This window comes from Agelaius phoeniceus, chromosome 2 (assembly GCF_051311805.1).
Source record: "Agelaius phoeniceus isolate bAgePho1 chromosome 2, bAgePho1.hap1, whole genome shotgun sequence".
Taxonomy (NCBI): domain Eukaryota; kingdom Metazoa; phylum Chordata; class Aves; order Passeriformes; family Icteridae; genus Agelaius; species Agelaius phoeniceus.
Genome location: NC_135266.1, coordinates 32,738,645 through 32,761,449, shown reverse-complemented (window position 1 = coordinate 32,761,449; position 22,805 = coordinate 32,738,645). Strand labels below are relative to the sequence as shown.

Sequence of the window (22,805 nt, the reverse complement as noted above, 5' to 3'; positions counted from 1 at the left end):
GAAACAGTCTGGAAGCAGAAACTGCTTATACCTGCGTTGTAACTTACACCCTGGTTTTGCAAGGTGTTGGGATGCCAAAGAAGAGTGTTAGCCCTGCTTTGTGTCTTCTTTCTTCATCAGCCTCTCATGAGCTCTTCCCTGTAAATCAGTCACACTTGGATCTGGTACTGGGGCACTAGACTACTCCTAGGAAACTGCAGTTCAAATCAAAAAAGCACAAAGGGCTGCAGCTCCTGTCTCCTGACTCATCAGGCTGCTCAAACTGCACCCTCAAAGCAGAGTCTTGTCTCCCTTTCTCATACTCCTGAGCCTTTATGTCCCTTTTTTTGGTCAGACAGCCCACCAGCCCCATGGTGTCTCCACAGGCTGCATAGGTGCAGCTTGCTGCTGTCATCCCTCCAATATCAGCAGACTCTGTGCTCATGGTTTCACTGCTCTTGAGGTCTGTGTTTGGGTTTCCAAATGCACATTTGTGCAGTGTGAAGTGCACACTTGAACAGGATTACTATACATAAGTAGCCTTGTGGCTTTAGCCCTAAGAGTGCTTGGGCAAGTCCCACAACTTCTGGTTTAGTTCAGATTTTCTGGTTTTAGCACTACTTTCATTAGTAGTAATCAATGACCGCAACCAACGAATCAGATCAACATTAATTAGGCAACTGATGCCTCTAAATATAATTAATGTTATTTTTTCCTAAGAAATAAGAAAAAGATCTGATTACATTATTCTAATGAATTCCCACTGAAATTTGAACAATTTGTTTCCATAGAGCTTCAGTAAGGATTTCAAGATCATAGGTAGCTTGGGAGCCTACCTCCTAACTGCACCTAAACACCTTTAAAAAAAAAAGGACCTGTTGGCTACTTTTTAATAAAAGTTGAAGTTTTTTTGGACTTTCTGTGAAAGGTTAATGCTAAATGACGAAGAACTGTGTGTGTGTGGTTCTTGAGGCAATCAATTGTACACTGTCTTTGATTACATCTGAGCATGGAGTATTTCCTTCCTTAGGATCAAAGTAAATAGAGCAGATACATGCTGACAGTGTGTTTTGCTAAGATGATCTGTTCATCTCTGGTTACTCAGTCTGAAAGGAAACAGTGCATGTGGTGCATGGATGGAGTCACCATACACTCCATTTTTCATGTCACTGAGCTAAACAAGCCAGTGTTTGATTCAGAAGACAGGTGCTCTCTTCCCTTGAGCTTCCATTAGCCCTTCTCCTGCACTTTCCCCAGGTGAAGTTTTTGAAGAAAGGTGACCAGAACTTTTCAGCCTGTTTTAGAGGAAATTTGAACTGGTACCTTGTGCAGTGGCACTTTGATTTCCATCGCCTGCTGCACGCTAGGATCTTTCACATATGCATTTCATTGATATGAAATATCAGTATCACACATGCCTGCTCTTATAACTGTCCAGAATACCCAGCTTCATCATCTATGATTTCTACAGACTGATCAACTATTGTTGGTTTTGGTCCCTGGTCATGCAGCTTTCCTCTTCTGTGTTCCCCAGTTTCAAATAATTTAATTCATTTTGACTGAAAGAAGAGCTTAGTAGAGTAACTGAAGTGTACCCCCTACTATGACAGTCAAATAAAGTCTAGTCTTATGAAAAGCAGGAGCTAATTTTCCACAGTTTTCAATATAATTTGTTGTTGTCTTTAATGGAAACACCCAAATGGCATTGCATTTTGTAGACATTTCCTGCAAAGAAATGTCAATCAGTTTTGAAAATTTGAAGTATGTGAAATAAATTCTTCTTCTCAAAAAAAGCAATATTGCCTAGTGATATTTTAAAAATCACTTCTAATTAAATTAGCCTTCTAGAATTCATAGCCACAGGTAAAGGTTTTGAAACAATAGCTTCAATCCTTCATGTATTACAGGTGGCTGGTGAATGATCACAAATTAGTTTTCTTGAAATGTTGACTATAACCCAGAGCCTTTTTAAAGCCTAGGTAGGCATGCCATGTTACTGAAAAGATGAGTTAGTGTGACTGAAAGACACTGTGTGTCTCCCTCATATACAGTAGCATGGAACCAGGATTTAGAGGCTGCATGTCTGCACGTACAAATGCATGTATAATCTGTGCTCCTAGTAGGAAAGATAAATTCTTTAAATTTGTATTTAGTCATTATATAATCAGGGACCCACTTTATGAATCCGTTTGCAATATGTCTACTATGTCATGCTATTGCAGTAATAATGCATAGATCAATAACTCAAGCAAAGGCCTTTTTCTAAGCATAGAATAAATCACTTAGCTGGGGAACAGAGTCTGAGTTCAAAGAAAGTCAGTTCTTTTTTTAGTGTAAACACATTTGTTACAGTTAGTTGTAAAAGATAATCAATCAACCGTGTTTTTCAAATGCATCCATTTCTGTCATTACAGCCAAATTTCTGAGATCTCTTTTCCCACTATAGCATCAGATGTTTTAATGTGTTCAGCACCCAGCAGCCTCTACTCTGAAGGTGAGCTGCTAGGTTTGGGACCACATAGAACAGCTGAACATATAGGAATGAATTCTTTGTGAGATGAACCTGAGCAAATGTGGAAGAGATAATGTAATACTAGGTTATATCACCCATAGATTTACATTTAGTTTCTGAGTTAGAGATACGGGCTACTTTATGTTCTTGTTTTATACAATTAATAATTTAGTAATTCTGTTTCTGCTTGTAGCTGAAAATTGCAAATCTGATTTGAAAAAGACAAACACTATAGTATTTGTCACAAAAAGTAGCCAATAGTGGAAAAAAAGTATTTGTTTGTATAAATAGAAACAGAATCAAAATTGAAAATAGTACAATAAGGTGGAGGAACAATTATGTTAGCTTCTCTAATTATCTATATTGGCATGTAATATGGTTTTAGGTACATCTTTCTCATCTAGCGGAATTTGAACTATTTACAAGTTTTGTACCATATACAAATTTTGATACTTGGTCATAAGCAGAATCATCTTGTCTGCATACTGTGGACAAAACCAGGTGATATAATACTGAAGTACACATTCTTAAAATTTAAACTGCTAAAAGAATTTTTCTGTGGTTTTAATAGATACTTTAAAATAAAATATTTCCTCCTTTACTGGCATGATCTGTGTGCGTGAGATAACATAACCAACTTTGCATTTGGTATGAACAGTGTGACCTCTTGATTTGACACTGCACTGCTCTCACAGCAGTTGTCAGATTTCAGTTTTTCCTGATCATATCACCCTAGAAACCCACCACAGTCCCTTTCTGAGATACCTTTTATAACCCCAAAGATTCCAGAGACTCTCTAGCAATTTGTCCCTGGACACAGCAGCAAGTCCAGGAGCTGAGCTGTCGACAAGTGGCCCAAAATCCAAGACTGTAGATGTACCTGAGGGAGGTGGAGAAGCTGCACATGCAGTTGTGGGGTTAGAGGTTCTACAGGGGGTTTATGGTTAAACTTCTGCCTGTAATTGTTGTCTTGTGTTAAAAGGTACCATTTTAACTGGTGTTTTAACCAATTTAAAATCTTTCAATAGGCAAAACCCATTCAAATAAAATGTGAATTAACTGTTACAGTTGAAAAATAAGGTCAAGGATGTTACCCCTGTTGATCAACTCATCAGGAGTTGGACTTCAATGATTCTAGGTCCCTTCTGACTCAGGATCTGATTCTATGATTTCATGAGCTTAAATTAGAAAGAACACAGTTCTGATGTCAAGCTCCAACCTAATCTAAATTTACTTATGTATCTATCATCTTCAAACTATGTTTTCTCTTGGAATAATATATGGCTTGTGATTATTTGCCAACTTCACAACTATAAAATAGATACTTTAGCTATCTGATTCATTGCCATGTCATTGGCTTCAAATGTATTTTGCCTCCTCTTCACAAAACTCTGTTTTCTTCATGATCTTACTCATACTACGCATATACAAGTATCAAAAGGTAATAAATAGACAGGTCTGCTTACATTTGCCAGTGAGCAGATGCTAAATTAAAGTGAACATGAGTATCACTCAAAATCATTAAAGAAGTGACTCTAAAATAATTTCTGAACTTTGACAGGCAGTAAAATATTCTACATTGACATATTTGTGCTATTTGTAAAAATCTCATGTTCAAAATCATCATATGCAGTTGGATCAAAAATGAATTGTAGAAGTGTTTCAGGTTACAACTTCTACTTCCTTTCCCCTGGGAAAGAAAAGTTGTCAGCCCTGACAGCAATGCTTATTAACACCACAGGACAGTCACATCAGCTCCTGAACAACACTGCAGAGTCCTAAATGACTTCATAGCATGCTCCAAGAAGATAAAGACACAAGAAATGAAGTTTAACCTGAAATCTGCCTTTCTTGGTATTCAGTTTCCTGCTGTGGGCAATGATGAATGCTCTAGAATGGCATAAAAGTAGGTTTAGACTAAGTTGTGTTAGTTTTCTAATATTCTTCCAGCATCAAACTATGAAACTGCTCAGGGACTTCCTGGGACATCTGCTTATTTTTGGTGTCAAGCAGTGGGTAAGAACCACCTAGTTTAAGCATACATATACATATGTGTGAACATAGAGTATCCTTTCAGTTGTTCAGAGTCCAGCATCTGGTAATTTCATTTGCTGGTCTCTGTTTCTTACAAGTGAGGAGGAGTAAATAGCTGTTGGCCTCCTCCCCAACATTATTACAGATATCTTCAATTTATCACTTGGTTCTTCTTTTGTAAGCAGAAAAGTCCTTGCATGTTTAGTCTGGTTTTATATGGTGTTTTGTGCCCTTCATTCCCCTTGCTGCAGTGCCTTGTACCTTGCTGTGCTCTGCCCTGGTGGGAACAGGGGCCTGAACTGTGCTCAGTATTCAAGGATGCAGTGCAGTGAGTTTTCCTTTTTTCTTCAACACTTTCAGAAACCATGGAATGGTTTGGGTTGGACCATAAAGATTATCTGTTTCCAACCCTGCCACCATGTGCAGGGATGCCACTCACTAGATCAGGTTGCTCAGAGCTCCACACAGACTGACCTTTCTATCTCTTTTCCAAATAATGTTAGTAATGTTTGCTTATTTTGATTTTACAGAATACTGAACCGATTTATTCACTAAAATGCTGGTTAATACCAAATTTTTTTTTTCCTGAGTGGCCATAGTTAGCTCAGAACCTACAAAGTAATCCATAGTTAGTGGTTTTTGTTTTTTTCCCCATGTGCATTACTTTGCATCAGCGTTGATTTTTTTTTGTTTTATCACTCAGGCATACAGAATGCTGCTGTCCTTCTGCATCTCCTCACACTCACACCTCTCATTTTTACTATTCAAAGAAATGTAGCAAATTTAGGTACCTCACTGTTCATTTCCTGTCTGTCATGTTTATGAGGATGATGGAGGCCTGCAAACGTCCTCATTCAGGTCTGCAGCTGACATCCCACTGTTGCAAAAACTGCTGGTCTCTGTTTCTTGTCTTATATCTGGTCATTAACAATGTAAATGTAAAAGATTCTTTCTTTACAAGGCTTTCTTTTAGCATCATTTGATGATTTATAGTAAGTGTTTATGCCTTTAAAACATTAAGGCTTAGGCAATTTTGTCTTGCTTTTTATTTTGCTTTTCTTGTATATCTTCTTAGCTAGTTTCTTCTCCTTTGGATGTGACTTCTTATGTTTGAAGTACATATTTTTAGTTGTAATAAAGTAAACATTCTGGGATTTCTTTGTTTGTTATTCAACAGTTGCTTTCGATATTTAGGAAATCATATTATGATGAATATAAAGAATCTTCTCCAACTTTGAAGCTAGTTTTTTATGTTTTAGTTTTTGAAATCAAAACCTATTTTTATGTTAATTTATGTATTTTCTCAGTTTAAAAAGAGAATTTCCCAATTCCATCAGGTTAATGAGCAGTGTTTCTGTCACAGCATTTTGCCCCATGACTTGAGCCATTTCTCAGAACCCAGTGAGGGGTATCTTGGCTTGTTTCAGCTTTTAGCAAAAGCTCTTCCATGAATCAGTCATTTGTGGTGTCATTTAGTCTCTTCATCACACCCCAACCTGACATTTACCCAGTCTGTGTGGGGATGATTGAAGTTTTTCATTACTAATTTGTTTTCTTATTGTCTTTTAAATCTCTCTTGGTACCTCACTCACACCACTGTCATCCTGATTAGGGAGTGACAGCTCTTTCTAATATTTCTGTAGTCCTGGTGTCTATAATGTGCAACATTCAGAACAATTATCTTATGCAAAGCATTCTTTAACACACACTGCATCCTTTTTTCCTTGCCTGTGTAGTTTGTAGTTCCCACTAACAGCCTTTCCTTCCATCAAGTCTTTCATGCTCCTGTTAGGTCAATATTGTCTCTTAAAACTAAGTGTCCTCATTCCTGTATCTAATTTAAAACTTGTAGCATTTCAATAGTTAGATGCATGTATTTGATTTGGTTGCTATTTTTTCTATTCTATCTTTAAATAGTATTTTCAGGCACAGAATGAGTTTGTGTCCTACCTGAGTTTTATGAACTTCTGTCCTATGTTTCTTCTCAAGGATATAAAGCTTTTTATAATTTCAGCCCTCTATGATATATCCCCAAGCCAGATTTTCTTCTGCACCTGTTTAAGTTTCCTGTATTCTCTAATTCAATCTCCTTCTTCAGTGACCTTCCTGGTCTTTACTTACAGCAGCTTTATCTGAATCCCATTTTTGCTGTAAAGACTTTGTGCAAAGTTTGTCCAGTTCCTGATGAGTTTAAACCTTCCATTCCTACACCATTGTCTGAAGCCAGCATGAAAAACACTGCTGGAGCAATGTTTTTCACACCACAGCAAAGAGCAGAGGTAGATAGATGGTCAAGGATATAATTTTCATATTTGGGAGGTCACCTGGTCATCCTAGCTGAGTGACTCTGCAGAATACTAATCTCTATCTGAAAGCAATGGCATATAATGTACCTTGCTCATGCTGATTTACACAGACACATTTTTTCCACCCAAAGGCCTTTTCCCCTTTCCCAAAAGGGAAAATGATTTCTTGCCTCATAAATGCACTTCCTGCTTCTGAAGTATTTGACAATAGTAGATGAATTAAGTAAGTAATCAAGCAGTGGTTATAGGCTCTACCTGTGGGAAAGACTACTCAGTTTCTGTAAATAACTTGTCCCTGCCTGTGCTTCTGAATTTGAGGTGTGTCTTTGAAATCAGTGTGTTCACCTAGCACAGATGTATATGAGGAATTTTTCTGTGAGTGCACATTGCTGGATCATGTCCCACTTCCCAGGCACTCGCATTCCCCAGCCCTCCTCAGGGCTGCTCTCAATCCCTTCTCCATCCAGCCTGAATTTGTGCTTGGGTTTGCCCTGAGGCAGGTACAGGACTTTGCACTTGGCCTTATTGAACTTCACGAGGTTCACACAAAGGGGAAAGTAATTATCTCCTACAGGATCAGTTTTGCTCTCAAATATCCTAAGTAGACACAGATCCCAGAACATATCTGCCTTTAAAGACCATACTGTTTCTGGCTTTAGGAGTTAGGCAGCATTGTAGTTTGAAACTCTCCTTCTTTTTCTTTTTGCAATTGCACATTTTGATTCCCTTCCAAAGGTTTTTAGCAGATCTTTGCAGGATGCTCAGATCCCTTGCAAGAGGGGAGACTCTCCCCCAGAAGGATATTTCTCCATAAAATCACTCACAGCCTGATCTTTCAAGGACACTGTCAGAAGACATGCTCTCCTCCACTTCTTCCACAGCTCCCTGTACAGCAAGAAGTTTGTGTGATATTTAACATACATGTTAAATATCATGTATGCTTGCAATATGTCCTCTTGGCTGCAGTATTTGGGAGGGTTGTCCATTTATTTATTTTGTGCTTTGCTGAGTTTCATGAGCATTGCTGTGTCACAGGGTGTTTGTCCTACCCGCTGTAATGAGTTGCGAGTAAATGCATGTTTTCCTTTTGACTTAGCATGCATCCTAATTTTGTTGCTGTAAGATGTTGGAATTAGCATTACTGATGGAGTGAAAGGAAGATGTGAGAGAAGCTGGCAGTGTGAGTGACACATCTGGAGGGAAGGGAGGAGGCAGCAGAGGATAGTTCAGGCATTACCTCTGCAAACCTCAGCCACCATGGATAAATCTTTTTAAGTTTGTTCCCTTGCTCTGATATGAACAGATAAAAGCCTGGTACAAATGAACCATCCTCTTACACATAAAGTGCCTCAGTGGCCAAGGTGTCTGTAGTGGCAGGGGATCCTCATGAAAGGCAGAGAGGCAGCGGGCAGCCAGGGCCCATCCCATCCCCAGCCCAGAGCAGGGCAGCTGGGGGCACCATGACAGCCCCAGCCTGGGTGTGGCAGCTCCCTGGGGCTGGGGACAAGTCATGGACCCACGGGGGCAGCTGTGCAAACTGGAGACCAGCCCTGCTGTGGCAGGAGCTGATGCACCCAAGGGGCTGACCTGGAGTCCTGGGCCCTTGGCTCTGGCAGGGTGTGGGGCTGCCCTCCAGCCTGGTACTGAAAATACACAGACTATGTTTCCAGTTTAGCATAGCTAAAGCATATGATGGCTTATGTGTTCTTGCTGTCTTTCTCAAAGGGTGTCTTCTTCACTGTGTCTGTCTTGAATGGGTTTTCCTGTAAGAATATCTGCTGTTTCACTTAATTACAGACAGCAAGTAGAACTTCGGGTGTCAGCCTTGGTGCTCCAGTGCCAGTGAGATTGGCTGGCTCCCAGAGTCAGCAAATGGATAGGTTGGGAGATGAGAAAATTTAAGAAATTCTTCCCACAATGGAGTAAATACTCCTTTTTTTTTTAACCAAAGTATGTGGATGTGAACAGATACCTATTTTCATTCGACTGCACATATCCATCAGCTCTCTGTTCCTAAATATAGTTTGGATTTTTTTGTGGACTCTGGAGTGATTAAAAAATATCTACAAATGCCTTTACAGTGGTCTTTTTACAATTCAGTGGTGACAAAAAAAACTGTAGACTTTTCAGCGTCAAATACTGTTTACTGAAATTTTTTTTTAATGTTTTTCATGTTTAATCACAGCAAATAAGAGGGGCATTGTCCTGGTTTAGGGCTAAACAGAGCACATGAATGGGGATACAAGCATCATAATGTCACCCTAGAACAGGCATGGAGCTATGTATTTATGGTCACAGTATTTAAAACACATCTGTGTATGGCCAACTTTAGGGTCTGTGCTGGAACACCTTGCAGACACTAAAAGAGTTCATGCATTCAATTGTCTAAGAAGTTGTAAGGCCTGAATAAATATGACAAATAATATCAACTTACAGGGCCTTCTCAGAGAGTTTTTTTTCCTCCCAGATTTATATTGATAGTTCAAAAAATGCAAAGGAAAGATATAATATTGTGTATTTATGGAAAGAATAAAGTAGAAGTGTGAGAAGTCCTTCATTCTCTAAAATGGGTACCTGGTATATCCTAAATTTTTAACCTCTTTTCATGCCTCCAAACTAAAACCAAAGTTAACCTACAGCTTTAAGATGATAGAGCAGTAGCTCATTTCTCCAACTCACTGGTGGCACACCCTGTAACTGTGTAGGAGGCACAATCCATTAGTTGTCAGTTCCCATCTCTCTAAGGTCAGCTGCCTCAATTGTGGAAACCAGCTGACAGCTGATAGAAGTTGATTTTTTCTTCCCTGTATGTTGTTAGAGGATTTCAATTAGTGCAATTAAATGTACCTGTTTTTATGAGGTCTTGTTGGCATTAAAACGTGCTTCTTGAAACAAGTTCAGTGAATCACTTAGCCTAGCATTATTTTTCTTTTGTATGTCTTTTTTTTTTAAGGGTATTTGATGGTATTTTTTGTGACTTGATCTCTTTGAGAGTTTTCAAGACCAGCATCTATACATCTGGCATTTCTATTCTTCCTTCTCAGGAGTGACCTATCAGATATTGAATTTTTTGTTCTATCTGTCCATCAGTAAGTGGATTTTGATTGTAATTTATCACAAATTCTGTGGACAGCTCTTCAGGGAGTGTAAGACCATACTTTTTTTGCTAGCTTTCTGCTCCAGGTCAGAGAGTATTATACCCATCAGGTGTAAAGGTGTGTGTTAGTTTTCCTTTGATCAGTCCTTTGGGAATAGAAATTCCTGATTACTGAGAAGCCTGGGGTTTTGTAATACCTGTGACACTCTAAATCAGAAAAGGTACATTGAAGTATTCTCCCCCCATTCTCATCTGTCAGAGATTAAATAGCCCAGACTGTCTTCCTGTTGTCTTATCTCCCTCAACTTAAATATTTGCAGGAACTTGTTTTTTCTCTATATTCACCTTCCAAAGCTCATCCCAAGCAATTGCTTTCTTGTCAGCTGGTGTCCTCTGATGTTGGGATGAGAGAACGCTCCAAGAGCAGGAAAGCATCCCCATCATTTGGGTGGGTAGAGGAGCAGAGAGAAAAGAGCCAGTACCCAGATTTTGAAGAGTGAGCTCCACTGGCCATGGCAGGAAGGTGCTGGGGGCAGTACCCCTCAGGGTGCCTGGTTGCTCCCTTCATTCCTGCTCAGAAGCTTCAATTCCACTGCAGTGACCAGCACCTGTGCCCGAGAAGCAGCAGAGGAGCTGCTTTGGCTGGTTGCTATGTCAACTGTGTTCTCTTTGCCTGCAGAAAGCCAAGTGCTGGTTGGTATGGCAACCCTCCTCAGAGCACCCAAGGATGCTCAATGGGGAACAGGCTCTTTGGAGACGGCACTGGGGTAGCAGTGGAGGTGGAAGCTCGGTCCAAAGGGTATGAGGGGCAGGAAAGACCCATGCAATCACACATTTATTTGGAAAAGTGTTTTGTAGAATCAAGTAGGTTCTTGGAGGCTAAATAATTCTTGTTTATAACACCATCCTTTTATGTTTCAGTAGAAGAGGAAAACAGTAATGGTAATTTTGTACAAAAGATACCAAGACAAGATTGATGTATGGAGGGTCACACTGAAATCAGCATGATTGAGCTGCTTTAGCATTTGCTTAATGGAAGAGTGTTGTAGCCACATGCTCAAGACAATATGTGCTATGTTTTCAACCTGTCAGTATTGTAGATGTTTTGCATAATGTCAAAGAAAAGCCCGAATCAGGATCTTATATGTGAGATGAACCTTTGGTGTAACAGCAGGTAGGCCAAGGAACATTAGGAGAAGAAGCTTTGGTGGACTAGAGTGGATGAGTGTGTGTGCCTGTGTGCATGCTCAGGTCTCCTTCACTCAGGCTGCCCAGGAACTCCATCTGTTGCCAAAGGCATTCTCATCAGGCAGTTCCCTAAGAGACCTTACAGAAAAACAGACTTTGGTGGCTTTCTCCATTTTCTGGCTATGAAGTAAGAAACTGTATTGTTTAGACATTGGACAACCCAAAATGTCACCAAGTAAAATATAATGTGAAAATACAAGTTTCAGGCATTAGAACAGGCTGCCCAGGGAAGTGGTGGAACCACCATTCCTGGAAGTGTTCAAAAGGCTTGTAAATGTGGAATGTGGGGATAAGGTTTGGTGCTGATCATGGTGGTTAGTGATTGAACTCAATGATCTTAGAGGTCTTTTCCAGCATTAATGATTCTATTCTTCAAAATTCTTTCTTTAATATTTCTTTTCTTTAATATGAAAGTTGCTGAAGCCATTAGAAAATTTTGAATTCTGAGAAAAATGTTTATGTGATCATCTCACACAGCTGACTAGCATTGCTGGTAAATTCTGATTTCTTATGGTTAGCCTCTCTGAAAATGTCTTTATTAAACTCATTTTTAGCTATGTGAATTAATGTGTGCATTAATCTATTTGTCAGGTCTCTTCTGCGTATGGTAGGGTAACAGATTTACAGATATGTTGTCAAAGCATAGGTTTCATGAGTTTGGCTTTGCAACTCTCTTTGGGCTTATTGGGAAGAATATAATTCAATCATCAATGGTGCAGAAATAGCTCTTTATACTACAGGAGCCATATCTAATTTTTGAAATCGTGTATAAGGTGAGGGAAGAGACTTTGAAGTTATTAAGGCATGGATTTTCAATAAATATTTTTATCCAATGAATAAGTACTTACTTTATTAACTCATGAAAATGAAATAATCCAGAAACTGATGGTAATAATCACATTTGTCTTTTGGTCAAGAAAGCAAGGATGTGAATTTTCATCTGAATGCAGATTTAAATCAGAAAACTGCATTTCAGGTGGACACAAGGCTATCTTCCCAAGCAGTGAAATAGTTCTTTTTTTGCACCATTTTTTCCAATATTTCCAATAATTTGCAATATATTCTTTCATGTTGCATTAAGAATTTCTTTTGCTTATTTGCCATATTAACAGTATTCCATCTTAAATATTAATTGCAGTGTTTATCTAGCAATCATTTTGAAGGAACATTTTTACAGCTAATAGAAAACTTGTAACATCAGTGATTCATGACATAGTAAGACAGCAAACAGTGAAAGTCAAATTTAGAGCATTATTGCTGCTATAATTATGTTAATTTTATTTTGATGAGCAAGGTGTATTTTCAAATTTTTCTTTCACTGTTATTGAGTGAAGGAGAGGAAAACTAGAGATAACAAGCTCTGTAATAGAAAACAAGTAATTGTTTCCTTTGCTATTACAGCATATTAGTATTTTTCATTAATTGGTCTTATAGTCAGTGCATTAGGTACTGTACATTATCTGTCTGAAGTGGCTTTTTAGGAGTGGGTTAGTTCTGTTTCCTGCATGGTATGCTCAGTCCAAGAGGGACAAATATAATGTAGAAAATGCTTAAAATGTCTTTGCACATGGTTAGCATATACAATATTTATTAGTCTATAATTCTTCTTAAGATATATTAAAATCAGAAGCAGTACATACAAAGACCACAGATATCATACACTATTTAAGTTGTGATATCAGCCTCTTTATTGTTGTATCTAAATGTCTTATCTTGATAATATCCAAAGTATTATCTACTATTTGAGGTTTTTTAATTGTGTTTTCCACTCCCCTTGACCAGGGAAAACTATATTGAAAGAACATTCAACTTTTAATTCAACAACTTTTTTGTGTGCCTTTCCTTACATTAGTGGCATTGTTACAGTGCTAGAAATTCAAGGATGCCCAGCACTGTCTTTTATCCTTGTAGGATGTTTCAGGGTCTTTACATTCACAAAAGAAAGATTTTGTTGCCTCTGCAGTCGAGTTTTTCCCATTCTGAGGACATTTCACCTGTACTTGAGAAGCGCTGGGTTTGTTGGCTGTCAGTTTTGAGTGATGTTGTTACCATGCTTGACCTGAAGTGTGTTATTACTGTGAGGATCTGGAGAGGTAAATGTTGAATGTTGCATTGTATTGTTTGGGGGAATAAAATATGTTTTATGGAGGTCTTTGCTGCTGAGAAAATTGTCCACTGCTCTTTGCAGTAGCTAGAATTTCCTGAAGCTGGCAGCTCTGTGTCATCTTTGATATACAATAGCACCCTAATGCAGTAGCTCTAGTGGTGTGAATCTCATCTGGCTTTCGACATCTACCCTCTTGACCTCCATATCAGAACCAGTCACCAGAAGCTCTCTGGAGAGAGGTGGCCCTTAATAAACTTTGTAGACTACTTACTGAGTGTTAAAAGTTCATTTTCTCATTTACCTGAAATATCTAGTTCATATTTTCCAGTCTACACTCAAACCATTTTTGCATTTTCCTCTGGGGTCTAGACTAGGGAAAAATTTTCTTTATACATACAAAGTCTTGAAAATTAGTTAATCAAAGAATGAGAACTGATCTGTATGGGTTTTAAAAAGTATATTTTCTGCAGGTGGTGAGCGACTTAGTGGAGCCACCCTAAGGAACTGGCCTGTCCTGCTCATTTATCACTCCTTGTACAGCCAAGCAGTTTCAGTGCAGTTCTTATATAAGCTTGTTGCTCCCTTTTTTTGAGGGAATTGAAAAAAGTGTGATGGTGGCCAAGCATGTTTCATATTAATTCTTTCTGTCACCCTCTTCAAAACAGGTGAGGCTGGCAGAGCCCAAATGTACAAAATGCAAATATAATCATATACATAATTAGACATAGAGTTTTGAGGGTTTTTTAAAATTTAAAATTAAGATGATATTATAAGTAAACAGGGTTAACAGAGAAAGTACTAGTGAAATTTGTACCTGAGAGAATGTGTTTTGGAAGTCCTTTTTTCATTCAAGACACAGTAAGTTTTGGATATTTGATGATTGTTTTGTTTCTGTGTATAATTTGTAAAGTTGTTCCCTGACATAGTAAATGTTACTTGAAAATAAAATGCCAGATAATTAGTTCTTGTATTGTTATGTATGTATTATTTAGCTAATTAATTTCTCCATTCATTAGATGTTAGCATATATTTTATCTTAAACCAAAGGGAAAAGTAAAGCTAGCCTAAAACTTTTTTTTTTAGATGTACTGCTTCTCTTATATTTTGGTGCTGGCCAGCTCATTTCTTTCAATGCTATGCAGTACCTCCCCTTTTCTTTATTTAATTTCTTCGTATTATTTTGTGCATATACTGTGCAATTACACATAGTGAGCTTTTGGTGTACCGTTCTTGCGTCCAAAACTTTTATAATTCCAAATTTCTTGACATTGCTGTGCAAACCATTATAGAAGCCAGCAAGTTTTGAATGTTAATTGAAAAAAGCTTTAATTAAACAGAGCAAAACAGAGCTGGTAGAGGATATTGTGTTTCTATAGCATCAGTGTTAGAAGACTGATTGCAGAGAACGTGAGGAGAGAGGTGGCCTTTGTGACATGGCAATGGGAGAGAGGCAGGTGTGCCCAGTGTCTCATGCACCTCATTCCCTGCTGAGCAGGGACCATCAGTCCCACTGAAGAAAGCTGCTGACAAAAAGGTTAGAGCTCATTCTCTTGAGCAGTCATGTCTGATTAAGGTTTGAGGAACGAGATTCCTTCCAGGCAGTTCCACGTGGGCTCCTTTCTCCCATCACTGGGCCCTTTTGTTTTCAAAGATCTCCTATTAGTTTCTTAAAATAAGAACAGCTTTTCCTTGATATCTATAATGATTTATTTTTCTAAGCAATTAAATTTGATTTCTTTAAACCATAGCAGCTCCCTCATTAAAGAGAATGAATCACTGAATCAAAAATGCAAAGTCTCTGAGTGTGAAAGGCACGCTCAAGTTTCATATGATTTCAAGGAAAGACCATTGAGCTTGAGGGAAACAGGGCAGGAGCGGTGCCTGGAATTGGATTGTGTCCACATGAAACCCATTACAAGAATGGACCATTCCCAACAGCCGTGCTTGGAAAACTTGAGCATCCTTTTCCCAAACAAGCGGCAAGCCTGAGGGGTTTTGCATCACCAGCTTGTAGAACCAGATGCAAATGCAGGTATCCTGTGGCTTGCACACCTGCTGCTAAATATTTAAATGTGTTTGGAGATCACATAAATTTCTTAGTATTTTGTGAAGAATCTCATGAAGTGTTTTATTGTTTAGTGAGCTTCTGTAATTTGAAAATCAGAGTTTTAATAGCCTGTACTTATGGTCTCATTTATTTAATGTGATTTTTTTTTTTTCAGTTTTGCTGGTACATAACTTTAAAATGTTCACAGGAATTTTTTTTTAACGTTTTATAATACCATGAAGCTAATGAATGAGGCCTATCATCTAAGCCTTTCAAAGCATTTCAATATAGCATTATTATGATATGAAGAAGTCAGGTTAGCAAATTCTGAAATGAAATAAAGAATTTTTAAACGGATGTTTTAAGCTTCTGTATCCATGTTTATGCTTTTAAATTAGTGATCACAGCTTGTAGAAGATACCATAAACCTTAAAACTGACAAAGTTATGAAAACCAAACATTGATATTAGGGAGACTAATACAATTTACTGTTATTCAAAGTATCAGTGTAGTCTGTTGATGAGAAAATATTTGTGTTACTGCAAAATGCAGTCTCACACAAACATACATGTATAATCAACATACCTTGAGCTTATTTTTCAGGCGAAAATTTGCATACTGCTTCAAAATACTTTAAATGTTTTTCCATTTATCTGCCATTTTTAAAAATGGGGAAGGTGGCAGTATTTACCCATGGTGTCATTTATCATTCCATAAATATGATAATTTTGGGCAGTTGTCAGTAGAACTACATGAAAGAAAAGCAGGAACAGGACAAATTATACTGATACCTGCTGAATTATTTTATAGGAGTTGAAATTTCCCCTTAGTATAGAGCAATACTTGAATGATATAAACTATTTATTAAGTGATACAAATATTTAATTTTTATTAAACATTTAAAAATAATAAATTTAATCAACAGCAAAATAAGCTATTGAGAGGGAAATTATTCTCCTAGTTACACAAAGTATGGTTGACCCTTGTATTTCTCTTTTTTTTTCCTTACCAGGATTACACTTTGACTATGTATTTTCAACAATACTGGAGAGATAAGAGGCTGGCTTATGCTGGCATACCTCTCAACCTCACGCTTGATAACCGAGTGGCAGATCAGCTTTGGGTGCCTGACACTTACTTCTTAAACGACAAGAAATCATTTGTGCACGGCGTTACGGTGAAGAACCGAATGATTCGCCTCCACCCGGACGGAACGGTGCTTTACGGCCTCAGGTCTGTGCTCCCACAATGAAGATTTCATCACTGCTGTTATGTGCTGTTGATGTTTGCTTCCTGGTACAAGGTTATTACAAGCATTGGCTAGCTTATTATGTAACCTTCCCTGTAACTCTAAGAGATGCCAGTAGAAAACAAATGACACACTCGATGTTTCTTAATTTTGCCAGAAGCGCCTTCAGTCAGGTTTTATCTGTTTCTGTACAGTCACCATATCTGGAAAGCCCACTGGCTATAGGCAGCAGAAAGGCACATATTAATTGTAAACCTGAAAATCCTGTCCAAAATACAGGCAGTAAGACTGAATGTGGGTGCTTATGTTGTCTCTTGATTTGTTCATAGTCTATAAAAAAAAAAAAAGCCAGAAGTAGCCCTGGCTGGGGAGAGTCAGCCACAGCTAAGATCATGACCCAGTACTTTCAGTGATTTCTTCAAGCAGGAATCAGCACTGTAATTGCTACATTTCAAACCAGAGGAACAAAGTAACCTTACATTCTCTTACTTCGTACCTATTTTAGGTTTGACTTGTGTTTTCTTTCTTTTCTGCCGTAACTTTTTTGGTTAGAAATGCTGAAGTATCCTTCCCTTAGCAAACTTAAGTACACCAGCAAAAATCCTTACGGAAAACCCAGTAGTATCAAAATATTGCTTTCTTTGAACAGGTTTTTCATTTGCTCCAGTGGTTTGAACCAGCAAAACAAGTCTTTGCCAGTGAAAGCTCCTTTTCCGTAGTTGGAAGTTTCTTGTATATTTAAGCAGAGATAATTACTGAAGATTGGTGCACATAGGTAGTGAAGGATTAAAAAGTCCCTAATATAGAAATGAAAGAGATCGGAAAAGTGGCGCAGATGTGTTATATATCCAGTATCAGTGTTTTGCCTGCTTCTCTTTTTTATTGGTTGAACTTTTTACTTGACTTGGATCTTGGCCCTCACCTTTTTAACTCCTATTACATTATTGAAAATTGAATGAATCTTTCTAGACAAAATAGATAGACTTGGCCTAATATGAAACTTTGAAGAAGGTTAGAATGTTTTCTCTGTAATTAACTAGTTGTAGCAAAAGGAGGCTTTTGTTTTGCAAGGTATTTACCCAGTATGGAACACTACAGGTTTAGGATGCTTTTCTCAAGTGGTTACATGTAAGAAGAAGTTATCTGAGATATACTTGTTTTTCTTCATGTCAAGAAATATCCCCACAGCAATATAATAAAAAAAGTAAAGGAGATTAGAATTCTTGTGTATCTAGTAATATGTGGAAGTCTTTCTGTCACACTCTAAAAACATTTGAACCCATTCAGGTGAGGATTATCTGTCATAGAGTAGTGTATTTGAATTAGTTGGCTTTCTCTTCTGCAAAATACAAGTGTCCACAGCAGATGCATTTCACATAATAGGATTCTCTCAGCAGGGTTTTCACCAGTGGCTCATGTGTAGCATACTTCTTCCCTTTCCTTTTCTCTGAAAGCATGTAATATCCAGGGTGAGATATCCATGATATGAAGCAGCTAAGTTACATAGTGAAGAATAACTATCTTAAATTAAATCATGTCAAAATACAGACATTATGATCAAAAGGAAGAAGATATCTGAGCCTTATCTCTGCCGATTTAAAGACTTGTGCTTTGTGTTGTTCCATCACTACCCTACTTCCTCTTTTATGGCTTCAGAGCATCCCAATGGCATTGAGCTCAAGCTGCAGTCCAGGAGCAATGTGAGTTGAGGCCAGAACTTGGAGTTTTATGTTCCACAAAGCACAGGGTCACTCAGAATAATAGGTGAAATTTTGGAGGGTTGCAACCAATTACAGGACATCCACAGAACAAAGCAGTTCCTCAACACAAATACAATTGAAAGTGATCCCAAGGCCACTCTGAATGTATGTTCTCTTCAGAACAATGTAGGATTTATCACACTTTTGAAGGACTTGACCTTCAGTAGTCCAAGGTTCCTCTCTGCTTTAGAGAAAGCACTTAGCTACTGCAGCAGAAATCTGTGATAGTGGGGGAATGGAACAATAGCTTTTTGAAGTTCAGCCCATTTCTGGGGAATTTTTTTTTTGGCCAACACACTGATTTTTTTCTATCTTCTCCAGAACAATCTACAAGAAAAATGATAAAACAGTTTTTTTTTTTCATAAGAGACTATGGAGGAAGTAACTATTTTATAGTCTGGGGATCAAAAATAGAGTTTGACTGCTTGTGTGTTTCTCATGCATAAGCTTCTTGGTTTTAGGCAGTACAATGTTAAACATTAAAAGTAACTGGAGCTGAGGAATATATGTATTTTATCCGAAAGGACTCACATAATTATTATCCATATTTGAAATGTGATAGATGTTTGCAGGTGAAGAGGTTAGTTGTGATCAGTCAGACAAGGCAACCATGCTTACTTCTATGCTTTTAGGATGAATATATTTCTGTATCAAGAAAGTAAACAGGACTGTGACCTAGTCACATATGAAGTATCTAGATTGCCTAGACTGATTCATACTGTAAAAGTTTTGGGGACATAAAATATCCTTCTCTCAGTTATGTACACAGCACCTCACAGCCCATCACGTATGGGGTTCCTATACAACACAGCAATATAATCTGAGCCCAGAAAAGGATAAGAGAATCTATATCCAGAGGAAAGAAAACCAGAGTATGAAATTATAAAAAATTAAAAACATTTCCTTTGTGTGTTGCTTTGACCCAATTTGTATGTGTGTCTGCGTCTGTGTCCCGCTTCATCTTTGTCTGGCTCGTAGTCATTCCTCTGTCACTGCCATGATGATGGGTTCTTGAAACCTTGTTGTCTTGTGTCAGGCACCATCCTATCCCATAAAAAGTAAACCTGCTCTTCCCTGGGAGCATGCACAAGCCTGAGCCATTCATATTTGCTTTTGGTGTGCATTTGTGCAAGTTAAATTTGATTGCTTGAATGTTCATTCAGGAGGGACCTCTGAGTACTAAACTTACTTTGAAAAAATGAGGTAAATTTGTTTCTGTCTATTTCTGGCTGTATCTCCTTTTCTAGTTCATTTTTCTGTAGTGTAAAAAATTTTCTTGAGCAAGAATGTGTAGTTTCTGGTACTGGAACTTGTGATGCAAACCCCTAGAGTATGTGAACAGACCAAAATAAAAATACATTCCTTAAAAGTCATAACACAATTATTAAGTTGAATATAAATCTGCCAGCTGTATAATTTTTTACAATATTGTAAAATTAATAATTTGTGTTCTGTAAGGCTAGCATTTATAGCTAGTTATACAACATAATAGTTAAAAGTCTGCTAGCACATTCCCTTTTGTATCAACTTAGCTCATGTGGATTCTGCTGCAGGATCCCACATGAGACCCAGGTTAGTGTAGGCGAATCTTCTAAAGCACGGGAGAGAACCTTCATATCAACAATTTCCAAGCATGCCTACTTGTTTTACTTTGAACACAGTTATTATTTGACTCAGGAGCAAGATCCTTTCATTGCACAATCAGTATGGCTTTGTTAAGGGCATCATGGCTTGCTTATCAATAATCACAGATTTAAGAATAAGTTTTCTCCTCTAAGACTGTATGTTAATCCTTGTTTTATATGCTTAGCTAGAGCTGCTCTTAGTAATCATATTGAGGAGGCATTCAACGAATCATAGAAAGCTTTGGGTTGGGAAGGACCTTTAAATCATCCTGCCATGGGCAGGGACATCTTTGATTAGATCAGGTTGCTCAAAGCCCTGTGCAGGCTTCAACATTTACAGGGATGGAGAATCCAGAACTTCTCTGGGCAACTTGTTCCAGTGCCTCACCACACTCAAAGTCAAAATTTCATCCTAAAATCTGATCTAAATCTACCACCTTTCAGTTTAAAGCCATCCCTCCTTGTCCTACCACTACACATCCTTCTAAAAAGTCCTACTCCAGCTCTCTTGTAGTCTATTTTTTGGTACTGGAAAGCTGCTATAAGATCCTCCTGGAACCTTCTCTTCTCCAGGGTAAACAACCCAGATGATTAATCATCTCCATAGTTAATAGCTCTGTGTCTTACCACCCTGCCTGAGGTTCCAGAAGGGCATTTGCAGATGTTGGTTGCAGAGAAGACATTTCCCTAAACTGCAGAGCAACTGAGGAACTGCTGTTTGTACACAGCTCCAGCCCACTGGAATTTGTGTTACCAGAGGAGCCAGAGCAATTCCCAGTTGCAGCTTGGAGGAAGGCTGACCTAAGTATCCTCTTGTGATACAATACTTAGGACCTGAAATCCTGTGGGTCTAGCATAAGACTATTCAGAGGACAGTCAGAAGAGCCAGTGGTGACAAAGACCTGATCATGTTGTAGGTAAGGCTAGAAAGCACAAAGATCAGGTGTGTGCCTTTCACACTGGCTACTGGTAGGAACACAAGTGAAAAGATGTGCTGAGTAACAGATCCTTGAGCTTTTCCCTCTCCTTCCTCTTTCATTGCCTTTGTGCTCATACAATTGTCTCTCCCTCTGCAAAGAAATTACAATATTTTCTGGCAAAAGAGCCTTCTCAGTCAGTGAAGGGTGGCTTCTGTTGTCCTATGAGATAGCAATAATGGTCTCAATACCTTTCTTCAGATATTATGTAGTTATTCATCTAAAATGGTCCTATATACTAAGGATAAGCAGTTTTTCCTTCCTTTTCTTTGAGATTGGATACAACATTCATAATAAAAACATAAGGGTTTTTTTTTTTTTACTGTGAAAGATGTGAAGAAAGGCACCTAAATACTTTTTTCTCTTGAAACATTGCCCTGGAATATTGAAATAGTTTACCAGATTAGAAGACTGTAATTTGAGAAGGTTAATGGGTAGAAGAAAGAACTTCAGAGAAAACACATGAAAAAAACATTAACATTGAGGGTTCTAGCTTTTAGAGGTACATTTAAGGATTTTTTCCATCTTGTATTTATTAGCATAAATTATCACTAGAATATTATTTGTTTAGGAACAAACTGTGCAACGTCCATGTCTTATTTATATCAAAAAAAGGATCAGTAAGGAATGGAGCTAGTCAGATTCAGAAGATAATTTATACAAAGCCATTATAAAAACAATGATGCATAATAATGTACATACCCTTGGTGAAGGCTGTGATTCAGAAAAACATCAGAATATGCTGCAGATTAATTATGAGCATATGGTTTTATGTGTCTAAAGTTAGAACAAATATATAAATCCATAATTACAAAATGAAGTGACAGTGCTGTGTGAAACTGTTAAGACAGTTGTTTTGGTTGCACATGTTTGTTGTTGACTCTCCTGATCTACAAGATGTTGATGAATAATGCTGATTCATCAGTAGTGAAATGTTTTGCAAAACCATCCTTAGGGTGCTAAATGGTTAAACAGACAGAGAAGTGAAAGTATTTTGTTACTTGAGGAGAAAACCTAAAATTCAATATGGAGCTTCACAACAAAATCCTCTTTCAATTTGAAAACCAAGGAAGTAAGATTTAAAACAAAGCATTTTGCTGGACTTAAAACTTTTTTCAACATTTCAGTGGTTTTTTTCTAGACCTGCCACGAAACCAAGAAATCAGTTATTCATGCAGCTGCAATCATTTTGACATTTGTAGCAGACTATTTTCACTTCATGGTTTCTGTTATAAAGTTGTATCTTTTAATCTCAGCAAATGTTCATGTAATATTTGCATATGAGGATAGGTCCATTGAAACCCAAGGGGGCTGGTTGCATAAGGGTAATTCACAGCCAGTTGTTCCACTGAAAGTCAGTGTAATTGCTGCTCTATTAGGCTGCTGCTCAATGTAAAAATATGGACCAGATTCTCAGTTATTGTAAGCTATTCTTCAGAGGGTCTTCACTTTGGAAGATAACCCCATCACCCAAAACCTGGATTACTGGCTCTATGGTAAAACTGTTTGATGCTTTTTTTTCAGAATCACAACCACTGCAGCATGTATGATGGACTTGAGAAGATACCCATTAGATGAACAAAACTGTACTCTGGAAATAGAAAGCTGTACGTACTTAAGAAAATGCATGTGAAATCTAATTTGGATAGAGTTGGGTTTTTGGTTGTTTTATAGAACTGTTTAATATTTACTCGTGTCTATAAACACTATTTGAATCATGTAATTATCACCATTTGGGTTTTTTTGTTTGTCTGTTTATTTGAATTATTAAAAGATATGAGGAGTCATCCATTCCTAGATAGATGAATACATCCTAGAAAAATGAGGTGAGGACAGAATGAAGTCATTTAGTATTCCTGCCTGA

At 37.9% G+C, this 22,805-nt stretch overlaps 1 protein-coding gene across 1 annotated transcript in view; it reads left to right on the top strand.

Moving 5' to 3' along the window:
• Window positions 1-22,805, top strand: part of GABRB3 (gamma-aminobutyric acid type A receptor subunit beta3) — a 115,772-nt gene that overhangs the window by 62,517 nt on the left and 30,450 nt on the right. The window contains exons 4-5 of the mRNA XM_054654465.2: window positions 16,343-16,563; window positions 22,466-22,548. Of these exons, the coding sequence (XP_054510440.1) occupies window positions 16,343-16,563; window positions 22,466-22,548 (304 nt within the window). The remainder of the gene's footprint in view (window positions 1-16,342; window positions 16,564-22,465; window positions 22,549-22,805) is intronic.